General features: G+C 40.5%; 1 protein-coding gene across 4 annotated transcripts in view; it reads left to right on the plus strand.

The window, feature by feature from the left end:
- The window catches only part of LOC129170207 (kelch domain-containing protein 8B-like), a 177,458-nt gene that overhangs the window by 30,660 nt on the left and 119,891 nt on the right, over positions 1 to 26,907 (plus strand). For 2 of the 4 annotated variants that reach the window (XM_054757555.1, XM_054757794.1), the window contains 2 exons: positions 2,665 to 2,699; positions 5,851 to 6,284. In XM_054757555.1, coding sequence (XP_054613530.1) covers positions 2,665 to 2,699; positions 5,851 to 6,284 — 469 coding nt within the window. Of the gene's footprint in view, positions 1 to 2,664; positions 3,012 to 5,850; positions 6,285 to 26,907 lie in introns of all 4 variants that reach the window. The other 2 variants (XM_054757636.1, XM_054757718.1) reach the window with 1 other exon arrangement.

Genomic DNA, 26,907 nt, shown 5'->3' on the forward strand with positions numbered 1-26,907 from the left:
CTACAAAAAAAAATCACAGATGAAATGACTATACTAAAAAGATGGTTTGATAAAAACAGATCATCCCTGAACCTAAGTTAAACTATGCTATTTGGTAATAGCAGAAACGATACTTACATGCAAATACAAATAGACGGCGTGAACATTGACATGTGAATGGATGAAAATAAATGTTTAGGTGTTATAATAGACGACAAAATGAGTTGGAAATCCCACATTAAAAATACACAATAAAAAGTGGCGAGAAATACCTCAATATCGAATAAAGCAAAATTTGTTCTGGACCAAAAATCACTTCAGCCTCTCTGTTGTTCTCTAGTCTTACTTATTTTGTGAAGATATGGGCTAATAATTATAAAAGTATATTTCACTCACTAACTGTACTACAAAAAAGATCAGTTAGGATAATCCATAATGCCGCTTACAGAGAACATACCCTTTATTCCTAGAATCACAACTATTAAAATTTGTCGACTGGTAAACCTTCAAACAGCTAAAATTATGCATAAAGCAAATAACCTGCTACCCAAAAACACAATACAATTCTTCTCATCGAGAGAAGAGAAATATGACCTCAGGGAAAAATTAAACTTAAAAGGGACCTATTATACTAATTTTCGGGCTTTTGTATTGACTTCTGGACTCCTGTAGAGCAGCTACACACAATAACCCGGACAGAAAGCTTTCTAGATCTTCCAGATCTCTGCACCTTTTACTGCAGTGTTTCCTGCCTCCTGTCCAAACCGTTTTGTGTAATGTACTCCACCCCCAGCCCTCCTCCAGGTACGTCTCCTGCAGAGCCCTCTCCGCTGTGATTGGTCACACTCCCAAGCGCTCCCGAGGACTTCCGGACAACTGCCGAACCCCTGTTGTCCGATTACTTACACAAAATAAACAGGACACTAATAAATTGTTACTTGTAGCTTGCTGTTCTGACTCTTCAACACGACCAAGTAACGTTGGAAAGGCGTCAGACTTCAGCAACAGTTTGGCGGATAGTCCAGCTTTGTATTGGCCCATGTTCTCAAAACAGTCCCGTGTGAAGTGCCATTGACAGATGAGCATATTTTTCTCTTGCTGGCCGGGAATCAGCGACTCCAACCACTTCTTTCGATGCTTGCGTCTTTAGGCACACCCGAACAAACATTTCCTGGAAGCCATATGTGCTAACATGGTAAACGGAGCAGAGCGAAGCAGAGTGGGGGGAGGGCAGGTCTACAGCGTTTGCCTGGGCATGCCCATATAAGGAAGTCTGGGTTGCACTGACGTCAATGGAACTCGGTGTTAAAAAAAACTCATGCAGAGCAGTCCCAAACTGCTTTCAGGTCTCACTTCCAAATGCGCAAACTTCTTTATCTGACGCGTTGGCATCGTTTAACACAAGAATACAACATTGTAACAACATAGGTCACAAAAGAGGAAAAGCATAATAGGTCCCCTTTAAAAACCTGTATGCTCACACAACGCTATACACCTTCAGCATATCAGTATGTGGAATCAAATTATGGAACGGATTGAGTAAGGAACTCAAACCATGCACTAAAAATGAGCCATTTAAGTGTTTAAGTGTGACAAATATGCAAAAAAAAAAGTACACCCTGGACTGGTTGCCGTATACCTGTATATACATTATATACAGTATACTGTATGCACTGTATGTGTGTGTGTCTGTGTATTGATTTCTGCGTCCTGATTGGCTGTAGACCATAGTCAATCAATCTCCTTTGTGCCGCCCTGCCATGTATCCTGTGTCATCGCTCCCTTGCTTGCAAGCTTGTAAATGGATCTGGTTCGCCTTCAGCAACATGTTTTAACAACGATACAAAAACGCAACAGTGCAGTGGAACGGCGCCAGGAGGAAAAGGCACAGTCACAAAAGTGCAATATGTGTGAGTGACTTAATCATTTGTTGTGTTGATCATTAAAATTCAAACGAAGGTTTGAACTTTTTGTAGAGTGTTTAAACAAGAGAGAAATGTGAGAAAATGTTATTTCCTGTCTGAGAAAAGTGTGTAAAGTGTGTGGTGAGGGTTTTTACAGCCTTAAAACATATATAATAATTGTAAAAAAATGAAGTTGGCTACTTTGCGGATTTCACTTATTGCGGGCTATTTTGGGAACCTATCCCCCGCGATAAACGAGGGATACACTGTGACAAATCGCTCATCTGCATGCTTGCCGACCTGATTGGGCAAGAGAGTAAAACTGCACATTTTGGAGTGGCCTTTTATTGTGTCCAGCCTAGGGCACACCTGCGCAATAATCATGCTGTCTAATCAGCATCTTGATATGCCACACCTGTAAACTGGACAGATAATCTTGGCAAAGGAGGAGTGCACATCTTGAATGCAGCTATACTGAATTCAGTGACAAACTCAAGCACATGCTAACAATGGTTCATGTGTTGCCATAGTAACCACAGCCACAGGGAGATGAGGGGGTGGAGTCTGGTGGTGTATGATGTCTTGAGGTCATTTGCATTAATCAATTTGGGATTTATTTTCATCCAGTAAAAAAAAAAAACAACAAACGCCCACCATCCTTTCATACTGACTTCAGAAGTAGTATGCTCTGTTTTGTTTTGCCAAATACTCAGAGACAAGATTGTATGTAATGTATACTGAGTGTTATCATTTAATGCCATGTTTCTCTGTGTTCTTTCAGGTTGGGCCTCAGCGAGGGACCTTCTTCAAAGCTCAGTGAGTCACACACTACACGAGTCCTTCAGGATATGGAGATTTTGCCTAATTAAGGCTTGTTTTTGGACATCCAAAGAAGTCTTTTTGTTGCTCTTTTGGATCATCCTGTTGTGCTTTTTGTGGAATTGAAGAGTTGAACCTGGAGATAGCCTTTTTTCCTGTGGAGTACATTCAAGTTCCAGTAATCAGGATCCACTGAAGGAAGGAGGGAGGCCAGAGAAGTGATGGGAAGATGACTGAGCTAAGATAAAACACCAACAGCTGAATGAATAAAACATTTGTATAGGAGGAGTCGTGACATCTGCCACAGGAGTGAGTTTCACACTCCAGATATTCCATAACACTCTCCATCGCATCACCTTCATCCCTTTGTCTTTCCTCCACATTCTTCCTCACATTTGCTTTCTGACCTCAGCCAAGCTCACAACAGGCAAAGTTATGTTTACATAATTGTTTATTGGTTAGTCCATTGGAAAACGTTAAAGCTTTATAGATAGAATAATTGCGCTGCAGCATCATAGTGGCCAGATTAGTCTCTGACATCTTAGTTAGCAATATTACACGGAAATGTCAGTGTTAGTAAACTCATTTATGCAAAACTTGATAGTTTGTTAGGTTGTCACATAAAATGAGTTAGCACAATTGCATGAAGACTGTACATCGTTACATAGATGTTTTGATAGTTAGCAATTAGTTAAAATGCTTTCACAAAAACTTTTATAGGACCATTCCATGTCAAATTAACCAATGGGTGGAACCACACACCCTCAGATTTTGCTCCTATTCACATTAAATCTCAGGTCTCAGGTAATCTCAGGTCTCCCTGAACGGATTTTGTTTGAAGATTTATATACTATGTTGTTTGGTACTTCTAGGACAGGGGTACCCACACTTTTTAAGCCTGCTACTTTTAAAATGACCAAGTCCCAAAGGTCTACCTCCTACTATAAATACAGTAGACGCCCCTACAACGTAAATAATCCGTTCCGAGAACCTTTATGTTATAGGGATTTTATGTTATACGAAGCGTAAAATACATGTAAATAGCCTAATCCGTTCCAGGATCTTCCCAAACTCACCCCTTTGGCACTTCAAAATATACAAAGTCCACCAAATATGGTGGGAAAATATAAAAAAACATTAGCATAAACATAGTACAGTAACATTCCAATATAAAATAAGGTAATAAATAAGATTACTGTAAATTAATAAAACTGAAAAACAAAAACAGTTCTACCGTTCACGAGATGTCTTGATCAGGAGCGCAAGTGGAGGCAGGAAGGAGGAGGAGGACTAGCCTGAGTCGAAACGCGACTCAAAGAGTCGAAGAGTCAGCTGGTCTCACAAACGCACACGCACTACACGATAATGCTGTGTGCAAAATTTTAATTTGTAACTTAACCTAATTGTTTAAGTTAGTTTCAGGGGGACTACGAAGAGGAAGGAGTTTAAAGGGACAAGCCTGTCTCTCACACAAACTCACATACGTGCTGTACAACTCAGCCAATGAGATGAGAGCGTAGGCGGTGCCCCGATAATCAGCCAATGAGATGAGAGCGGAGGCGGTGCCCCGAAAATCAGCCAATGAGAGCGTGATGCGTAGGAAGGCATCACCAAGTGTTAGTCTGAACTTGCACCGACTTGAGGCATTAATAAAGTTGAGTGAAAAAAAAAAAGACTTGCACTGACTTGACGCTTTATGTTGTATGGAATTTCTTCTGTAATACGATGCAAAAACTTTACATAAATTCTTTATGTTCAGTGGAATTTATGTAAAAGGAGGTTTATGTTATGCGAGGTACTACTGTATAGAAAATATATACAGTGGGGCAAAAAAGTATTTAGTCAGCCACCAATTGTGCACGTTCTTCCACTTAAAAGATGAGCGAGGTCTCCAATTTTCATCATAGGTATACCTCAACTATGACAGACAAAATGAGAAAAAAAACCCACATTGTCTGATTTTTAAAGAATTTATTTGCAAATTATGATGGAAAATGAGTATTTCGTCACCTAAAAACAAGCAAGATTTCTGGCTCTCACAGACCTGTAACTTCTTCTTTAAGAGGCTCCTCTGGGGCCATGTATCGTGTGATTTTGAGTGAAAACCTCATTCCATCAACAAGGGCATTGAAGATGAAACGTGGCTGGGTCTTTCATCATGACAATGATCCCAAACACACTGCCCGGGGAACGAAGGAGTGGCTTCGTAAGAAGCATTTCAAGGTCCTGGAGTGGCCTAGCCAGTCTCTAGATCTCAACCCCATAGAAAATCTTTGGAGGGAGTTGAAAGTCCGTGTTGCCAGCGACAGCCCCAAAACATCACTGCTCTAGAGGAGATCTGCATGGAGGAATGGGCCAAAATACCAGCAAGAGTGTGTGAAAACCGTGTGAAGACTTACAGAAAACATTTGACCTCTGTCATTGCCAACAAAGGCTTCATAACAAAGTATTGAGATGAACTTTTCTTATTGGCCAAATACTTATTTTCCGTGGTAATCATACAGAGATCGCACGTTGCAAACACGTTGTAAGCACGTACAAGTCACTTACCACATGTTGAACGTACGATACATGCACCCGCTCAAGGCCAGGCGTGGCATGCAGGCCATGTACTTACACCTTGCGCGACCGTGCAAGTGACATGCGTTGATGTACTCCCTCCCTGCTCTTGCCACTCCCTCCCCACATTTTCGGAAAACGTGGTGGCCATGGCCTCCCCAAAAAATGTACAAACTAAAAACATGCATGGTGGGTTGTGACCGGGGCTTTACCGGGGCGGACACAACAGAGGTTCCACTATAGTTATTTAATTAGTTAGTATAATTACACTAAAACGTTGTGTTTGCGCATAACTTTATAGCATGGTGAAGTATGGGCCCAGGAAGAGCAGGATACATATGTGCATTGAGGATTTTTTACACTTGTAGCTGTTACAGTCTGCTTGAATTGGGGCCTAGTGAGGCAGTGGCCTACCACATCCAGCAGATGGTGTGCTGGTGAAAATGGCTTTCTAGTTGAGATGTGCATTATTGCCACAACCAGGACTGGAGGGGAACAGTATCTCCCAGTTATATTTAAGATTGTTGGGTTTGTTTTTTTATTCTTTTTATTCCACCCGTGTCACACTCCCTCCGTCTTGCCTCCCCAGCCTGGTGTGTGATGCTGTGTCCCTTCCTCTCGCTCCCGGAGACATGCCCGTGCAGGAGATGGCGGTGAGTCCTGTCAAGTCCCTCTACTGGGAGCAGTTTCCCCCCATGTCCCAGCGTAGAGTCTACAGCACTCCCGTCTACCACGAGGGCCTGCTCTACGTGCTGGGGGGCTGCAGCGAGACCGGCACACCCCTGGACAGTGTGGAGGTCTTGGACGTGGAGAGCCAGACGTGGAGCCAGCTGCCGCCGCTGCCTACGGCTAGGGCTGGGGCCGCCGCCGTGGCACTGGGAGGGCAGGTTATGGTGCTGGGGGGCATGAATCAACAACAGACCCCCTTGGCTTCAGTGGAAATTTATCACCCAGATGAGGGCAAGTGGGAACCAAAGGCCAGCCTGGGACAGCCCTCCATGGGTGTCACCACCGTGCAGAAAGGTAAGAAAGACACCTTTTTTGTCCTGTCACTTTAAGAGAGAGGAACAACACCAACAAACTCTCCTTACCAAGTAGAATCCTCTCCCATTGCAATGCTGCATGGAAATGGGATGGGATTATAATTAAATTATTAATTCTTTGTATTTTATGACATCTTTTTGGCAGTCAATTGACATACTTGGGCAGGAAATTAGTCGAACACGATTGATGCATGTGTTAACAGTTTTTTCAAGCGTTTTGGTAATACAGTAGAAAATGCTATAATAAAACAATGAAAACATGAACATTTAAAAATATTCCATAAAGAACGAGAATGCATCATTCACCATCACATCTTATATGCCCCAAAAGAGAGAGAATGTATAAATCTATTTAGTGCTAACCTTGGAAATCTAATTATTTTGTTAGTATTTTAATAAATTGCATTACTCGCGCTCTGTGTAATCCGTTTTATTTTTTCCCAAATTGCATTTGAGGTATTTTTATGTATTTATTTATTTTTTTTTACATTTTACACTTAATTTACCAGCATAGATTGTGCACTTTTGTGACGGTAAATAAAATGCAAAAATCCTTACATGTATTGATGCAATACATCATTGGCCACAGACTGTAATGTCCGTGCTTGTGGTTAAGGAAGACGTAGTCGCCAGTGCAATTCCAATTGTGTTATTAATGTAAGATGTTTTTTATGACACCCTTATTTTGTTTAAAAAATTAGACAGTATGTGGTGGACAGCGCTCTTATTTTGAAGGTTGGAAGTGTGTTGTGTGTGTTGAGAATGTTTCTTAACGGTTAAGACGAGCTGGGATCAAGAATAAACGTGCCTCCCTTCCTTATCTCACTCAGAAGTTGCACGACATCACCGGGCATCGTAGAAAGCTCATTTGCATTAACAAGCGGTAAAACTCAACACTGTGTGTGTAAACACGCTCATACAGCCTGAGTAGCACACACAGTCACACTAGCATTCTCTGCTAAACTAAACTAGCCCTGCTAGCTTCCATTCACGCTCCGCCAGAGAGGAGTTTTGAAGATTTTTAAGTGTTTCAGCTCGCTGTTTCGACGGGCATATGTTTGTGTTGAGTTTCCGCCACAATTGAGCGGTCTGCCGGGGAAGTACTTCCCCACACAAACATTCCTTTGTCATGATGACAGAATTTCATTCATATTGTGCCAATTTCCGCAAGATTCCTTGGGTAACAGTAGATTCAGTTTTTATTGGCCAATTCCACGATTCTGTTAACGCGGAAATCGCACATTACATAGAGCAATATAATATATGAACTAGTTGTCAATTTCTTACAGATTAAATTGATAATGTATTAAAATCATACAATATACATTATATATTGACAACTTTTTTTCCTAAAATGCATTTTTATAATAGCCAAAAATCATATATTGAATAACATTAAACAATGATATTACATAACCAATTAAATTCACTATACATTGTAATAAATGTAATGTAATTGAATAACATTCTATGTTGTATTATGACTGCCACCACACTCTGACGGGTAGATCTCACTTTTTGTCTCGTATTTTTTCGAAAAATGACTCACTTGTGTTGTGTTGTGTTATGTCGTCTTTTCGGTTCATCGATGACATGTTTAGCAGCCTCTGTTCCATGATGCATGCAGCAGCACTTTGTCTATGAACTCTGTCTCTCTATGAACATTTTAAACATCAGCTTTACAGATGCCACGTCTATTGTGTGTTGTGGTAAAGATGTCCACTTCGACACGCGGTGGGATTAGTCATAGTAAAGGTGATTGCAGACACCTAGTGACCGAATTTTGGATTGTTTTGTTTTGTTTTGTTTCTTGAGGTGTCTATGTGATTGATTAAATGGGGGTGTGGCTTTTTAGTGTTGATTCCAAGCACTGGAATTGACAAACATTTGGAGTAGAATAGAGTAGCAGGAGATAAACACTCCATAACCTTTTAAATGTTTGGTTAAATCTTTTTAGGAATATGTAGATGCTGATGTTGTGGCTACTCAAATACTTTCTTGGCCAAACACTAACAGAAGACTAAAAGTCTTTGCTTAGTTACAGACACTAATTAGACGTTTATTTTGGACCATGCAGCGTTGAGAAGCCTCTCCAGTGTCCCCTGAGTCAACTCAGCTTGCTTGTAATTAAAACTGAGTGGTGCTGAGCTCAATGTCCACTCACACAAGTTGAGAGGATGCTGCTTCAATTACTTTCAGGCTCAAGAGGAGATGGATGGAAGGAGTACCAAGATTTTTATTATGAATACAGTCCGTAAGTTGCATGCAGTAAATATGTGCGAGTTTTTTTATGTGCATCAGCACATTGTCAAAGCGCATGTGAAGGAGAAGAGTTGTCACATGGTGCCACGGCAGATACAGTAACTATACATACTGGACCTTCTGTTCATTCCTGAGGCATCTGCACAGTCTCAGTTTGTGTGTGTGTGTGTGTGTGTGTGTGTATGTTAGCACGTCGGAAGTTGTGAGCATGACAGTTAAGTGGGAGGAAGGAGACTAGAGAATAAACTGTATGTGGCATCGGAGGAGCTATGACATCCCCAAAAAACGTTCAAATATGGCAACAATGTGAGCAAGAAAATATAGTGACAAAGGTATATTTCTATAGTTTGGTTTGTAAACTACTGCGATTGGCTGGCGACCAGTCCAGGGTGTACCCCGCCTGTCGCCCGAAGTCAGCTGGGATAGGCTGCAGCATACCCCCGCGACGCTAATGAGGAGAAGCGGCATAGAAAATGGATGGATGGATGGTTTGTAAACAAAATTTCGAGGCCTTTAAAATAGAGCGAAACCTTGGTTAGCATCATTAATACGTTCTAGAATTTATAACTCAACTGAAACGTACCCTAAACTGATGAATGTTTCTCATAGGAAATAATACAAATTAGGCATGGGCCAGTTGCCAGTTTCAAGGTATGCCACGGTATGAAAAAGTCACGGTTTCAAAAAGCTAAAATAGTCTGTCATACCGTCCTACGGTATGAGAGAAAGTGGAGGACCGTTAGCATCAAGCGGCACCGGTGTGATAAAACCTTGTACAGAGTTTTGCATTTTGTGGCGTGTGGATTTAGTGTGTATTTCACATAGCTTTGCAGCTGTCAAACTAATGTGTAAGCACATCACACTATTTAAGTACGTTTTCCACATGTTAACGGGAATATCATAATCTAATAGATCCCAAATGTCATCGTTTAATCGCTTGTAGTGTAAACAAACACGTATTAACACTACACGTCCCATAGCCCAGCCACTCGGCTTTACTAACTAAAATGGCCAAAGGGCAGCCAAGTGGCTGGATTAATTTTGAACTAACTGAGGTGTGAACATCCCACCTTGTCACCTTTGTTCTGCAAATGAGGCATTTATTATCTACTCAATTACTGAAAGGGAACTGATGGTGCTTTGCTTTACGAGAATAAATCAGTGTGTTGTAACATAACAAGAGAGAAGTAGAGGTTTTCAACTACTCTGCAATATTATATCACACCACTGTGTGTTCAACAGTTTACAAGATGCGTGCTCACACTTTTGCAGCCTACGAGCTCCTTTTAAAATGACCAAGTCCCAAAGATCTGTACATGCACCCCTGATATATACATGTATAACGTACATAAATATAGTACATACTACATACATGTATACTCATATTTATAAATATATTGATAAATATAAGTATTTCTGTATGTTATACATGTATATATCAGGGGTCGACATGATCTATCTCTCACTATAAAGCATCCAACATATACTGTATAGAAAACCAGTAAACTTTGAAACTACTACTGCTAAATGCTAAATGTTAATGATTGGTATTATAAAACGGATAACTTTTGTTATAGATACACTAAGTCCCCAACTTACGAACATCCGACATGCGAACATTCGGAGATACGAACGCAAGCTGACTGGTCTATATTTTCATGTATTTTGCCTTGTAGTACTGTAACTCCATATTTATACTGCTACATGCTTGGCCTGTAGAGGGCCAACAGGCAGAGAAAGACGCTGGGGTGAGAGTGTAAGCTAAAAAAGCTGGAAAGCTAAATTGTAGCTGTACGATGCAACCCGGACAGAGCGTGTGATTAAAGTTTATGAAGAGTTAATAGGCCTGCTTAATTCTACACCACCCACAGAACACTACCTCTTTTAGAAGAGTCTAACGACGACGACGATTTGTCCTTTTTTAAACTCCTCCTCCTCCAACTCCACCACAACGACGTATGCTCAACCACTCCTCTTCAAAGGTAAATAACATTTATCATTACGTATTATTATATCACTTTTATTATTGTTTTTTTTCCTGAATTATCCTCGTTTAACATTACTACTACATCCAAACTCATATTTACATACATACACATATACTGTATATGTATACACGTACATTTAGTACCTATATCATTGGTAATATTACCTTTTGTTCCACTTAAGAACAAATCGACTTGCGAACGGTCGTCTGGAACCAATTGTGTTCGTTGGTTGGGGACCTAGTGTATAGGCATCTTACCGCTGAGTTAGTTTATCCTTAACTGGAATAATAAAGATGAACGTTGCATCTCTGTGTGTAGCTTGAGACGTCTGTTCACCACTTCATCTTTGCCAATAGCGAATCAGCTATTACAATGCTAGCACCTAGCAAGATAGCAGTAAGTCTGTGAAGTGTCCACCGCGTGGCCCAAGAATAAGATATAATAAATCATAACTAAAGAAGAAAGATTAATAGATGACACTTATCATCACGCTCTCATCACACCTTACCCAGTAGGCCTGCTTTTTTTTCAGTAGATGTTTGAAGCTTCCATGCAAGCTTCCCCCTACCTGATCCGCTCATTGTTGTCGAACCACATTCGCTCCACTTACAACAGGTTTTCTTGTTATACGCATGCGCAGTAGCGCTAGGTCACAGAACTCAATGAAAGCAAACGTTGTCATTCCACCGGTACTCTGTGCTGTTGTCATAGTTGTCGGTTTACATATTACTCACACCGAGGGCTGGAAATGGAAGTGAAAAACACTTTTGGACAAGTTGTAACCTGCACCACACTATGAAACAATAACATCACATTTCAGGGTTTTTAAAATTATTATTTATGTTGTACCCTTTTTGAGCCACTGATAGAGCCAGTGATTGCATTTATTTGTATTTTGCTTCGTTTATAACAAGGCTGTCAAACTCGTGCCATGGAGGGTCAAGACACTGCCGGTTTTCTTTCCATCCAGTGATTTTAATGATCAACACCTTCAGTTTGAGGGAAGGAGCTCATCAATTAAATCCTCTGCTGAAGAAACTGGTTGGAGAGAAAACCTGCAGCGTCTCGGCCCTCCAGGGCACGAGTTTGACACATGTGGTGTATAGTCTTGTGACATGAGTCACACGATTAGCCCCCGCAGACTTGCATTAAGAACTGCATTTTATTTATTATTTATTTAAATATAATTCTGTTATTTTGTGTTATTTATTTTAAATACATATGTCCCACTTCCATCATGTTCTAGTATATCGTTTAAAAAGGAACAGAAAAAAAAATATATATCTCAAAATAACACATTTTAGGGCTGTAATTATTATACGGTGAAACATTGATATCAATTTTTGCCCAATGTTATCATACCGTCAGAATGTCGGTAAAAATGTTTACGTAAACACTTTTTTTTGTAGTTTTAAAATTATATTTTAACATACAGAAAACAACTTGAAATGCACATAAATGACAAATGAAAGGGTTAATGAACATAACGTCACTTTTACCTTGACCAGACACTTGATTGTTCACAAAGACGGCTGTGCAGCAACAGCGAGGGACGAGATCAACACCACCTTTGTGTTTTTGCTGTGAGTTACTTTTGGAATTTGTTTCACACCTTTTATCAAAGTGCTGGAACTTGCAACTTTTTTTTTACTTCATTGTGAGTTATTTTGCAGCCTCAATCAATAAGAAAAACAGACATGTGATTTAACTGTTACTGTGCAAATAACTAAAGAGTCAACCGCTGATGACATCACAGACGGATGACGGAGATGGGGGACAATGACTTCCAGTTCCGGTTTCCGGTTTAGAGCATGCTAACATGGTGCTAACAGGGATACACGTTACACACACAGTTGGACTCATTCAGTGTATTAACTGGGAAATACAGGCGAACCAAGGCAAAATTTTGGCCTTAATTTTTGACACAAACCAAAAAATACTAATAATAACTGAGCCGTACACTAACTGAGGCTTCACTGTACTTGAACACATACCAAATCTTGTGAGCATGCGTATCCTGGCGACCGTTTACATATTGCAATTTTAGCAACCTGCTAAAACCTGCTGAGTAACAAATACATTCATGACCTAAATTTTAAGACTAGTTGAAAAAAATTTGAATAAGACAAAGTGTTTTTGGAGTAAGCCATTTATTGCAAACAAGCATTAAAGTGAAAAAGGCTGTTTATTAGCTGATCAAAAGTTTAAAACTAATGACTTTAAAAGCAAAAGTCTTTTGATTGAATGTCATTTTTTGTCAGGTATTCACACTGTCATGATCACATAGCACACAGCATAAGCAGGGCCTCTATTGAAGTGCGCCATTACTTCTGAGGTTGGATGCGGTAACACAGTCTTTTGAAACGTATTCAAAGATCCTGAAGGTTATGGAACAAAAAATAAAGTGGTAGACCCAAAAAATGTCACTGGAGGATCTGATTGGCTGACACGGGATGATTCTCAGCCCAAAGGAAGGTTGTTACTGGTGCCGAGTGCAGTCTAGTAACCAGACAACATCTGTGAAGGGTTTTAAGAATAAAAAACTTTGCACAAATTTGCATGAGAGCATCAAACATGTGACATTAAAAGGTGGAAGAAGGTTTTATTCTCTGATGAGAAAAAATGTAACCTTGACGGTCCAGATGGCTTCCAACGTTACTGGCATGACAAGGATATCCCACCTGAGATGTCTTCTACCCGGCACAGTGGACGGGGCGTCATCATACCCTGGGGTGCTTTTTTCTTCGATGGATCAATGGAGCTTCAAGTAGCGCAGGGGCGTCAAACGACGGGGGGCGATGTGGAGATGTTGCTGTGGGTATCCCTCATGACTGGGTTTTTCAACAGGACAACACTGCAATTCTCGCCTGACAAAGGACTTCTTCCAAAGGAATAACCTCACTCTTTTGGACCATCTTGAGTGTTGCCCTAATCTAAATCCAATAGAGAACATTTGGGGATGGATGGAAGTTTACAAAAATGGACACAATTTTCAGACAGTGGATGCACTCCGTGAAGCCATCTTCACCACTTGGAGCAACTTGTCCACTAGCCTCCTGGAAACACTGGCATCAAGCATACCCAAACCAATTTTTGAGTTGATTAACAAGTATGGTGCAGCTACTCATTATTAAGTCCTTTTTTGACAATTTTATTTCTATTTTAGGAGGGTTTCATTTTTTTGAATTTTTAGCTATGGTCTTAAACCTTTGATCAGCTTATGAACAGCCTATTTCAGTTTAATGCTTGTTGGCAATAAATTGCTTCGTCAATTTTTGTGTTTTTCTGTCTCACTCCCATTTCTTCTTTTTGCATTTTGAAGCTCTACTTAGGACCTCCTTAAGATCTAGCAGCGCAAAATGTAAACTCTTGCAATTTTTTAACTGGTCATAAAGTTTTGATCTAAAAAAAATAGAAATAAAGAGAAAAGAGCTGCAGGCTACAAATGGCCACCAGTGACACCTTTTGGAACCCCCAACCTAATGGACTCTATTGATAGCACTAAAACAGTAATTGTGATGTTTCGGTTGTTTAATTCTAAATGGAATAAAAAGATTTATTATGTTCTAGTATTAAGCTGTGTTCACAATAAAAAAAAAAAAATACTTTGCTGAGTGTTCACACTCTTTTTTTTTTTTTGTTTTGTTTTTTGTTATGGGACCAAAGTCTGTGCAGTGAAGAGCATATGTATAAAGTAAGGACTTGATTGGACAGCTTAAATATTCCAAACCAAAAGGCCATCTCCTGGTTTGAATACGTACAGTAGGTCATTTTTATATTCTGCTTTATTTACCTGTTTAGATTTCACCGAAAGCTTTTTAAAGAGTGCCATTGTCACACACAGAGGAAGAGGGCAGAGTAGAGAGAAAGCATTTCCAACACATTTTCTGTTACATATTTGTCCATCCATTTTAACACCGATCAGTGTCTTTGGTCCTTGTAGCATTCAGATGATTAGCAGAGCAAATGCACTAGTTCACTTTAACACGGTGGTTCTCAATTACTGTACTTTCTGTCATGTTTTCACACCCCCCCCCAGATTTGAAATACTACTGAGAAGCTGATAATATCTATTTATTTATCTGTACTGAACAGACTGAACTCAAAACTGAAACCATGAAAATGCAACAAAATGGAGAGCTGCAAAGCATACAAGTGCATTCAAGAGTCAAACTGCATGTTGAGTACGCTAAATTTGTACATGTTGGCAGGTCTGCACTAACATTGAAAGTACTCTTTGCCTCTCCCGTGCCCCTGAGAGTTCACTGCGCCCTCCCAGGGGGGCTCTCCCCACTATTTGAGAAGCACTACTTTAACAGAACCAAACATGATGAATGTGAATGCAACCTCAGGGATGTGTGTTTGTTGGAAGAGAACATGTTTTGACTTGCTGTGTTGAAGTTCAAACACACAAGATGGAAGTTGAAAACTCAGGCTTACGTGCTGACACGTTTGGGTGTTTTGTCGTAGCTCACTGCAGTGATTGCCAGTGCATTATAATGAGGCAGCATGGTTATGCAGCAGATCCCTGCAGTCAAAACACCCACTCAAACGGAGGCTTTTGTTACAATTACTAGCTGAGTTGAACCCCGGAAGCAGAGGGTCAGGCGATGGCTTTCAACTTAAGAGTGTAGTCACAAATCACCAAAAACACACAACTACAGTGCTAAGTGAAGAAACTGACTATACTGTACAAGTATGCTGTAGTCAGAAAGTACAAATAAACAGTGACGGGGCGTAGCCACGAGCAGAGCAGGATGGCATCTCCATGGAAAAGGTAACCAAAAAAAAGTAACGTACACTAGCTTACGTAGCAAGCTGGTAGATACTTCCAAGACCAAGAAACAGCAGTAACAACAAAGAGGCATAAGAAGCAATGCATGAACGACAAAGACAAGAGAATACTGTGACACCATGCTGCTGCTGCCTACACGCCGAATACCCACTTGGATAATTGCCAAGTGGCAGCAGCTGCCGCTCTTAGCTCCACCCACCACTGGAACCCTGGGAGTCTACAAAAATGGAAACCTTTAACAGACTTTTACATGAATTCTTATTGGAAAATGTTGTGTTTTTTGTCTGACCTTTCGGAACGGATTAATGACCGAAGTTGCGCTGTATCCCACCCTCTTGCTGCTCTGACGTTGCAAGCCACTGCCCACGTGACACACACGCATGTGCATTAGTTATGAGAGTCTGAGACTCTTTACGTGTATGTACACGCATGGCGAATGTGTATGTGTATACCAGACAGTGGTGAGTGAAAGCCATAAATGGCAATCATTTTATTCTGGTCAAATTCAGTTCTTACAAAGTTTAGCTTGGAATTAGGTCAAACGTAGACATTTATTTGTTCAATCTGTTCTTTTAAACTACTCTTGGTAACATATGCTAGGCCGTTGTGGTGTTCGTATATTTTTTGGTTGAAAAAAGTGCATTTTGGACCTGAAGAGGGACAGCACCTTTATCGGCTCAAGCAGTCAAGGGCTGTCGTGTTTGAGTGAACAAATGGAAGCGGGTACCAGTATCCATCATCCCTCGCTGAAAAACACAGTCATTACAGTTTTTATTTGCTGTTTCGATAACTGAAAGAGTAAATCTTTTTAGGGTGGTGTGGTGAACAATGTTGCTGCTGACACTTATAATCGCTGTCGGAGATGTCATGTTTACATGGCTTGTGCTATGCGCTGATGATCTAACATAACGCCCACACTTTAGAGTAGAGCCCGCGGTGGTTACATCCTCCTACTGGTCGTGCCAAGCTGTCAGAAGCTTCTGTGAAGGGATTGTGTGTGAGACTCCACTTTAATAATCGTCAAACATTTGAATATCATAATTTTAAAAATCCACCGCACGGTGACCAATTGTTTTTGCATGTTGGCCACACAGTCAGAGGAGATCTGGAAGATCTGGGTTTGAATCTCTGCTTGGGCAATATCTGTGAGGAGTTTGCATGTTTTCTCCGGGTACTCCGGTTTCCTCCCACATTCCAGAAACATGCATGTTAGGTTAATTGGAGACTCTAAATTGTCCATAGGTATGAATGTGAGTGTGAATGCTTGTTTGTCTATATGTGCCCTACGATTAGCTGGTGCACATACAGTATAGACAAGGTAAGTTTTACCAGTACAAGGTAAAACTGACCTGTCTCACGACGGTCTAAACCCAGCTCACGTTCCCCATTTGTGGGTGTACTCCGTCTCTTGCCCAAAGTCAGTTGGAATAGGCATCATCTTACCCCCGTGATCGTAATGTGGATTAAGCAGAATAGAAAATGAATAAAAATCAGCCTTTCCACAGTATTTTTTCCCAATATTGTAAATTACCTTTCTTTTTAGGTTTTCAAAGGACAATAAATCTATACTGCTTCATAAGATGGACACTGACTACTGTAAAGTACATCCAAGTTTACTTTTTATAGTATTGTCACTTGAAAATATGTACTGTATAAAAAATGCTTGCTGAAATGTGAGGGGTGTACTAACTTTTGTGAGACACTGTATCTTGTAATGGACTGTTCCTTAGAAAGATTTGTACAACATAGAATGTAGAGTAATGAGTAATTTTGCGCAATTTGCACAATTTGTTAGATTCTTTTTTATTGTTATATTAAATAAAAACTGCCTAAAACCCTAATTAGTAATTGCTTACATTGTACAACATGGGGAAAACACAAAGTATTACAGTTTTTGTTCTGCATGTCCAGAATTTACCCTTGATTTTATTGTAAAAGTAATGCACATGCTTGAATGAGTAACTTGAAAAACACTGTAAAACTATTGGATGTTATGTGAATAATATTCCCCCCAAAAAAGCCTTACTAAGGATGCACACACACACATACACACACACACACACACCTTCAGACAACTAAACACAGTAATAATATATCTATAAATAATAATAAAGGAAATACTACTAAATAATAAAATGTTTGGTTTATTGGATGCATGGTTAATGTATTAATGCATACTGTATTATATTTAGAAATGTATCAACTAAGTCAAAAAACATTACTAAATTGTAAATGTAAATAAATTGTCTGCTTACTACAGTGAATTATCTTTCGTTTGAAATCTAAATTTTCCCAAGACCAGTCTGTGTAAGTATGTATTTAACCTTCAGGCCAGTTTCAGCGGTATTTAGAAATGAATTGCACTTTCTGAGCCTCTCATGAGGATTATGGCTCATTTGCAAACAATGTATGCATTACTGTATAATAAGTGTGGTATGTACAGTATATTATGCAGTATACGGCTTGTACTGCGGTTAAGAAGTTGCAGCTAAATAGCTCAGTGCCTTTTCTTAATGAATTATGAGGAGAAGCGGTATAGAAAATGGATGGATGGATGGATATTTAATACATTTTCACAGCATACAGTAGTATAGAGTATATATGTAGTATAGCAGCTATCTATTAGAAAATCATTACATTACAGTAAGGAGGCAATTTTAGTTTGCTTGTGTGAAGTTTATTTTTTATTTTCATTTCTTGCCCATGTTACTATATAAGTCAATTAGGCATGGGCCGGTTATCGGTTTCAAAGTATACCCCAGTATGAAAAAGTCAGTTTCAAAACCACTAAAATAGATTCAAGATTCAAGATTCAAGAGAGTTTTATTGTCATGTGCATGGTAAAAACAGCAGTTATACCATGCAATGAAAATCTTATTCTGTTCATTCTCCCAAGAAAGAAAGAAAACACAAGAAAGAATAAGAACATAAGAAACATAAACACATAAACATATATACCAATAAATTAAGCAACAAAAACAGAAGAGACATTAATACAAGTAAATAATACAAATAAATAAATAAATAAATAAATAAAGTGCTATGAGTGTGTGCGTGTGTTGCGTGCGGCGTGTGTGAGTGCTTCGTTGAGAAGCCTGATGGCCTGTGGGTAAAAGCTGTTTGCCAGCCTTGTGGTCCTGGACTTCAAACTCCTGTAGCGTCTGCCTGATGGTAGGAGTGTGAATAATGAGTGTTGTGGATGTGTGCTGTCCTTGATGAGGTTGTGTGTTCTGCGTAGGACTCTAGATTTATAAATGTCTTGCAGTGAGGGGAGGGCTGCCCTAACAATGTTCTGTGAGGTCTTGATCACCCGCTGGAGTGCCTTCCTATCACGTGTTGTACAGTTACCGTACCAAACAGTGATGGAGGCGGTAAGGACACTTTCGATAGTGCATCTGCAGAAGCAACTCAGGATTGTGGTGGGCATGCCAAATTTCCTCAGTCTTCTCAGGAAGTACAGTCTCCTTTGGGACTTCTTCAGAATTTGTTGGGTGTGTGACCAGGTGAGGTCCTCGCTGATGTGTGTGCCAAGGAACTTGAAGGTTTTCACCCTCTCCACCTCAGTCTCATCAATAAACAGGGGTCTATGCGGCTCCTTTTCCCTTGTTCTTGGGTCGATGATCATCTCTTTAGTCTTATCTGTATTGAGAAGGAGATTGTTCGCACGACACCAAGCTATGAGGTCCGCCACCTCTCTTCTGTATGATGTTTCAACACCACCAGTGATCAGGCCAATGACTGTAGTGTCATCCGCAAATTTAATGATGCTGGTGTTGTTCTGGGAGGCCACGCAATCGTAGGTGAAGAGCGTGTAAAGGAGCGGACTCAGCACACACCCCTGTGGGGTCCCAGTGCTCACAATTCTTGAGCTGGATGTGCGATTGTGGACTCTGACTGACTGGGGTCAGTCAGGCCAACCGTTCCTGTGGTATGAGAGAAAGTGGAGGTCCAGCATGGACACTATGTGGAAATACCTTGTCATGTCCTGTGTTATTCCTCGAAGCTGGAACTGGCCTTCGATGGGCTAAAACCACAGGCATGACCTATGTCGCGACATAGCTAGCACAGACATTAGCTACCTCATTAGCATCAAGCGGCGCCTGTGTGCGAGAAGTGTGCCCTCATGGAGTTCTGCATCCCATAGAGTTTTTAGTACGGTATGTATTTCACTTGGCTTTGCAGCTATCTAACTAATGTGTAAGAAAATAACACTATTTAAGTACATTTTAGACATGTCAACGTGAATATCATAAACTAGTAAGTCGCAAATCTAATCGTTTAATTGCTTGTAGTGTAACCAAACACGTATTGACACTATGCGTTGCAGCGTAAAACATATAGTAAATGACAAAATACACTAATATAGAATTGTGAAACATAGTACTCGCTTGAAAGATTCCATCAAAAGGTATGCACATTTGGAAGATTTTCTCTATTTACAACAGGTTTCCTAGTATACGCAGGCGCAGTAACGCTAGGTGGCAGAACACGATGAAGCCACACGTGTCGTCATTCCATCGGTACAGCTGCTCTGTTGTCACTGTTGTCTGTCGATATATATATATATATATTGTTTATATATCTATCTATAAGCCGTTTACTCTCCACTGAAGAAAAAGCAACAACCACTTAGCAACAGTTGCTAACAAACAACAACCACATGACCCAGAAACAGAAGTGAAACTTGGTGACGTAAGCAAATTAATCAAAACTCAAAAAATACATCATCCAACAACTCCAAAACACTTGTGGAACAGTTGTGACCTGCACATTAACCTCACTATGAAATAATAACATAACATTACAAGAAGTTGTGACCTTCTTGAGGCCCTGATTGAGCCAGTGACTGCATTTATTTGCTTTTTGCTTTTGAGATTGAGACGAGCCTTAATGTTCTTTTTGTTCAGCAGTGGTTTTCGTCTTGGAACTCTGCCATGCAGGCTGTTTTTGCCCAGTGTCTTTCTTATGGTGGAATCGTGAACACTGACCTTAACTGAGGCAAGTGAGGCCTCCAGTTCTTTGGATGTTGTTGTGGGGTCTTTTGTGACCTCTTGGATGAGTTGTTGCTGCGCTCTTGGAGTAATTGTGGGTGGCCAGCCACTCCTGGGAAGGTTCATCACTGTTCCACTGTGGTTTGTTGGAGTCCCAAATCTTTAGAAATGGCTTTATCACCTTTTCCAGACTGATAGATCTCAATTACCTTCTTTCTGGGAGGGAGGCCGAGGGGGAAACAAGGGTGACAATCACTTTTTCACACAGGGCTCTGTAGGTTTGGATTTTTTTTCTCCCTTAATAATAAAACGTTTCATTTAAAAACTGCATTTTGTGTTTACTAGTCTTGTCACTGACTAATATTTCAATTTGTTTGATGATCCGAAACATTTAAGTGTGACAAACATGCAAAAAAATAAGAAATCAGGAAGGGGGCAAGCGCTTTTTCACACCACTGTATGTTCCACTTCCATCATCTTTGATTATATTGTTTAAAAAGGACTATTCGACATAATTTTTCTCTTCTTTTCAATATGAAATTTTTGCCCAAGGTTATCATACCATCAGAATCTCTCACCGGCCCATGCCTAAAGTCAATCGAGGTGCAGTACATGTTTTTTTTTGTTTTTTTAATCTATTGCTGGTATTTTTTGCATGGTCACATGTGCTGGTTTGTGGGTTTGTGTGGTGGTCTTATGATTGACATGTGTTATTTTGTTTGTGCGCCCCTCCAATTACTTTGTGCCGCCCCCCTGCTCTGTTCCTCTCTGTCCTCCAAGTTGCTTTTCAATTTCAGACTTCTTGACTGATCAAGCGGTCGTCGGTTGCTTGGCAACAAGTGTGTGTTCTTACATTCATCAGAGCAGGCAAGACAGATTTGTCACAACGTGCCAACCACAGTCGCAAGGAGAGTTCATGTATGTGTAGTAGTTCAGTGGAAGTTTGTTTATTTTTGTGGCTGGCTCAGCTGAGGTGGAGTGAGACATGAAATGTGGTGAGAAATGACAGCACACGCCTACTGTGCCAACACAATGTACACTTTTGAGAAGACACTTTTGAATTGCTACTCCTCCTGGCTGCATGAATGTAATTCTTCTTTTTTGTCAGCAGTGACTTCACTGCATGTGTGTCTCTCCACATGGAAGAAAATAAGACATTTTACATGGCGTGTAATTCCACATAACCGTATGTATTTGCTTGTGTACACTAACCCTTATATTGCAGAAAACATGCCCCCATACTGTGTTGCCTCTGCTATTATTTTTCTGACAAATACACACTGGCACTCGTTAAACGTCAACGTTTGACTCCAGAAGTTGGGTTGACATGACGTTTCTCACACAGCTTAATGTGCTCTTCAAAGCACCCGCTGTCGGGTGTTTAGCCAAATCGCCACAAAATCTGGTACACACCTCTCGGCGACTAACGAGCACATGTATGTAAAAATTTGAGCAAGATTGGTTGAAAGACATGGCTAAAGCAAAGTTGTTTTGCAGGGGCACAGGCAGGACGTAGCATTTGTAACCAGCATGACCGAAGAACTACAGTGTACAAAAGTAAGAAAACGACAAAAAATATCATATTTTGGTACCGATCTGGACAGTATACAGTGTTTCCCAGAGGGGTGCAATCTATTTGTAGTGGGGGTAGGTGGCATCATCATCATCTAATTTGAATAACACGACATGATGCATGTGCATTTAATTTTTATGGATGCTGTGGGAGACAAAAGATGAGCAAAACAACATGAACAGCACAACAAATGTTTTATGTTATTGTCTTTTTGTAGTTTTTTATGTCACAAGCAAGACAGAGCTCCCTAAGAGTGCTTTTGGATGGGGGAGCCCAAAGCAGCACCGGCTTCTCGTTGAGAAAAGCTATACGTGCTTTTATATTGGAGTCTTTAAAAGTGGCTAATAGGTCCAGAAAAAAGTCGCTAGATTTGTTGGTAGTCGCTTTTTTGAAAAACAAAATCTATCCATCTGTTAGCAACAAGCCCAAAGCTCTGTCTTTGCTGTCCACACACATACGCTGAAGCCGTAGTTTTCGAAAATCTTCACTCTGGCCGTATTTTTCCAAAAGCTCAGTTTTTAAGGACAAAAACCTCCATTTGCGTGTGGATGAGACTCAAAACTCATAGAAAAATATGTGGTTTTTAAAATATTTGTATTCATGTGTACAGGGCCTTATTCTCTGGCAGACCAGGTGCCTGAGGTGTGTTAAGAAACAGAGTTACAATGCCATGTAATGTATTGAATTGGAATAGCAAGCTCCATTAACAGTCACATTATAATGTGTTGATGAGTCAGGGTAAGCAGGTAACGCCAAATCTTTTTGCAGTGGTCTGAATTTATTTGTTGCGGGCTGCCACAATTCAGTGATTTTTACTTAAGGAAAAAAAAGCACAGATCAGTATATTCATATTTCATAGGTCACTGCACTGAACTACGTTATTAGTGGATGACAAAAAATGTAATGGCACAGCTTTCAAGTTGTGTTAAGATGTTCTGTTATTTGTAAACCCAATGCAAACATGCCAAACGTGAATATGTGTGTTTTCAAGGGATGTGTCTTTGCTGTTTGGGGACATCACCAGGTGATGTTGCCTGAAGCAGCAGTTAGAAATGAAACATGTTGGAAGTGTAGAAACAAGGATGTGTTCTCCACCGGGACAGGAGGCAGCTGGTAAATAACCCAACATCCTAAATCTGTTTAGCAGCCACACTAGAAAGCTGTTGATGAGAAGAAAGGAGTGCTGGATGGAGAACAAAGTCAGAGAAGAGTCTCAATTGGAATGAAAGAGGCCACAGAGTCAAATGTAGACTCTTATTATCTTGACCTCGCTTAGCTAACCTGACCTTAAATAAGGTTAAGTTTTATTCAGTTAAGAGTGTTCATCATTCAATGAACATGAGCAGCTTGTCAACCAGACCCTGGAGATGATAATAAGTCCTCCATCTGTATTCAGACGGTTTCATCAGGACAACACTGACACTCTATAATCACGCTCATTGACTATTGTCATGCAAGTAGAGAACCAGACAAAGTGACAGACATATAAATGAAGATGAGCCATGGAGAATACAACAAGTGAGAATATCAAATAAAAAAAAATAAAAAAACTACCAGACCAAGTCAAAAAGTATGTGACTGATGAGAAGAAATAATCATCACAGACGAACTGGACTAAGTCTGGCTTTAGAGGCTGATTGAAACTGAGCTGCATCTAGAGTAAACACAAATACAATATGATGCAGTTATAGAAACATGGATATACATACATGGATAAACATGAATGGATGGACAAATGGATGGATTATGCATCGTTAGTTTATTGCCAGACAAAAGAATATTGATGCAAGAATGAATAATTGGATAGTTGATGGATACATGGGTGATTGACGGATGCATGAATGATAGGCAAATGGATGACTAATGGATAGGCTATACATGCATGACTGGAAAAGTCCATGGCTGTATCAATGGGTGATGGACGCTTGGATGCATTGGTGAACGGATGATTGATGGATGGTTTTATTATTGGATAGTGGATTATTCATGGATGTATGGATGGATAGACAAATAGTTAACTGGTATGATTGCAAGTCAATGATTGATGGATATATTATAGATGGATGATCAGTTATGGATGGATACTTAAATAATTAAATTGATGGATGCGTGAATGGATAGACAAATGGATGGGTTAAAGATGGATAGGTTTAGAGCTGTTGCAATTGTTTTGATAGTCAACTATCCATCCATCCATCCATTTTCTATGCCGCTTCTCCTCATTAGGGGTAGTCAACTATTTTTTCGATTAGTTGACTAATCAGATAAAAAAAAAAAACACACACAGGACTGGACTTTTTACCTTATTATGTATTATTATTATTATGTGTTATTATTATGTATTATTGCACTACAAATTTGAAGTAAACTGTTCCGTATTTCTTTATCTATGTATTTATTCTTATTCTGTTTTCTTACTTTTCTTATCTTATCTCTCCTTTCTGCTTTGGTTGTTTTATTTTGTGATTAAGTGATTAAATTTATTAGGACATTTTTGGCATCCACAGCCATCTTAAGTTTTTTGTTTTGCTGTGCTGATTTAGTCTGCCAGAGCCCTGAGGACCTGGTCATGATGTGTTCCAAGATTCCTCTCTTCTGGCACAGTTGGCATGATGGAGTGTCTGCTAAGCACCAACGGTGCAGATTGGCTGGACTTGGGAGAACGTCATACACGGACTGGATGAGAAAGTTCATGTGCTGATGTTCGGCTCTCCAAAGCTCTAACCAGGTGAATTTGCGCTGTTCAGTATGTTCCCACCCTGTCCAGGCGCCTTAATGGTATATGCTGACTGACTTGGTCCGATGGTCTTCCTCCACCTCTGCTCAAATCCCAGCCTGAACCATTTTACGGTTCTCCTTTCCTCTGGCTTTGTTGTTGCGGGGCTTAGAAAAACTTCAGTGACCCACCTGCGCCATTGTAACATTGCCGACCAAGATGCTGTGCTGTAGCGGTGCTTCTGCCCTGTTCACTGCTTAGCGTCAGAGGAGTCGCGGATATTATAACCTCACTGGTACAAGTAACCTTGAACTTAGGCCTGTCACAATAATTGATAAATCGATTAATCGAACGATAACAAAAGGTTGATAATTATGACGCCTTCGATAAATTGACATGTGCATGTATGCGTGTTAGCTCGTCTATCTGTGACACACAGGCTGGATGACAAGAGGGTTCACCCTGCATCTGTATGTGCGCATTGGTTTTATATCGTATGAACCGAGAGACTGGGCTCTCATCTCATTCAGCCTCTTTGTTGAGGCAGGGCTACTAGCTACTCCATGCTTGTTACTACCTATGGCATATGCCTATGGCTACTACCCCAGCTGCAGTTAGCTTTGTGAGCCAGCATACGCTAACATGAATGACAGCACAAAAGTGAATGCCACAGCCACAGTGTGGGAATATTTTGGTTTTAAACAGAATGAAAACGGTGAGCGCGTGAACACCGACAACCGACGACCGACAGACAGTTTTCTCAACTGGGAAAAAAAAAAAAAAAAACACTGATGGAGGTGCTCAGGCGATGCTGCAGAGGGACCGAGGGAGCCCTAGCCACCTCCAGAGGAACTGGCTGATGGTTCTTTCCAGCACTTCCACAGTTGTCATGGGGACCTCATAAACAAGCAGGGGCCAGAGAAGACTCCATGCTGATATATCCAGGCTTTGAATTTATCTTACGTTACATTTACCTTGTCTATTGCTATAAGCCAGGATGTAAGGTCACTCTTGGTTTGTTGGAGTGTGGCTGAATTCCTTCAGGAGCTGTAAAAGATCTTTCCCAGGCTCTTGGCAGGCTTTTCAGTCACCGATGGAATTGGTGTTCCTCCTATAGCAAAGTGGAACCGATCAGTTACTTTCTTGAGAAACAAGGATTTGAATTTGGTCAGCTTAAAGTCTCATCCTTGCCCATGAGAGAAATCGTTCAAGCCCCTGGAAGAGCCGGGAACAGAGGTTGTCGTTACTGTCAGGTAATTCCCCATAAGGAATGCTTATGGGGAGCTGCCGTGTATCAGATCTAGACATGGGGCATCTACAGTCCACCTCAGCTGACTTCATGATCATGTTCATGACCAGGGATATGCCCTTCTCCAGGTGTTGCCAGGCAGATGTTGATGATGCTGTTGAGACTCTCAAATGGAAGTTGTCGTAGTTGTCCAGAATGAGGTTTCGAATTGTCTTTGGAACATAATGCCTTGTCAGTGCTGTTTAAACCATATTCTGAGGAATGGCTCCATAGACATTGGCTAGGTCCAGCCAAAGCTTTGCTATATCACCTCTACGTTAACTAAATACAACAGCTAAAAAAACGTAATTAGGCATGACATCATTGTTGGGCACATTATGCAGAAACTAACAGCAGACCTACGGCATCGGGTCAACTGTTTGTCTAAAAACACTATAACCGCTACAGCCGTTTGCAGCATCTGTCTCCTTGGCTTTGCCTCTGGGCTGTTGGACGGGCATCACATGAACCCTCGCTACGGCGTGCCCAAGGCTGCAAGCCCAAAAGAGGAAACTATTTGTCGCTGGAAATGTAATTTAGACCTAATTTCCACTGAATTGCAAGATGGCGATTGATTGTATGCGACCACTAACACATCATGCACTATTGTTCAATCTGTTCATAATTAAACAACCTTGTTATCCAAAGTGCTGCCACATAACAAAAGTAAAATACCAGCGCGTGAGTGCAGCTAAACTATCCATCTCTGTATCTGTCAATGTGCCTGTTGGGACAAAGTGCAGCTAATGAGCCATCCCAAATCAAATGAAACAGGATTTGCTCATTTAATGTCCTATTAAGTGCTCCACACTCCACTATTAGGCAGCTGACAGCAGCAAACACTACTACTTCTAAGGCTGCCTGCTGCTAGGAGCTTGGCAGGATAGGATATTATCTGTGGGAATCCATCTTACACTGCGATAGAAGCTTCAAAATGGAACACTGTATAACGTAAATTCCGGTGTATAAGCCGGACTGTTGTAAAACTTT

Source organism: Dunckerocampus dactyliophorus, chromosome 1 (assembly GCF_027744805.1).
Source record: "Dunckerocampus dactyliophorus isolate RoL2022-P2 chromosome 1, RoL_Ddac_1.1, whole genome shotgun sequence".
NCBI classification, from domain to species: Eukaryota; Metazoa; Chordata; class Actinopteri; order Syngnathiformes; family Syngnathidae; genus Dunckerocampus; species Dunckerocampus dactyliophorus.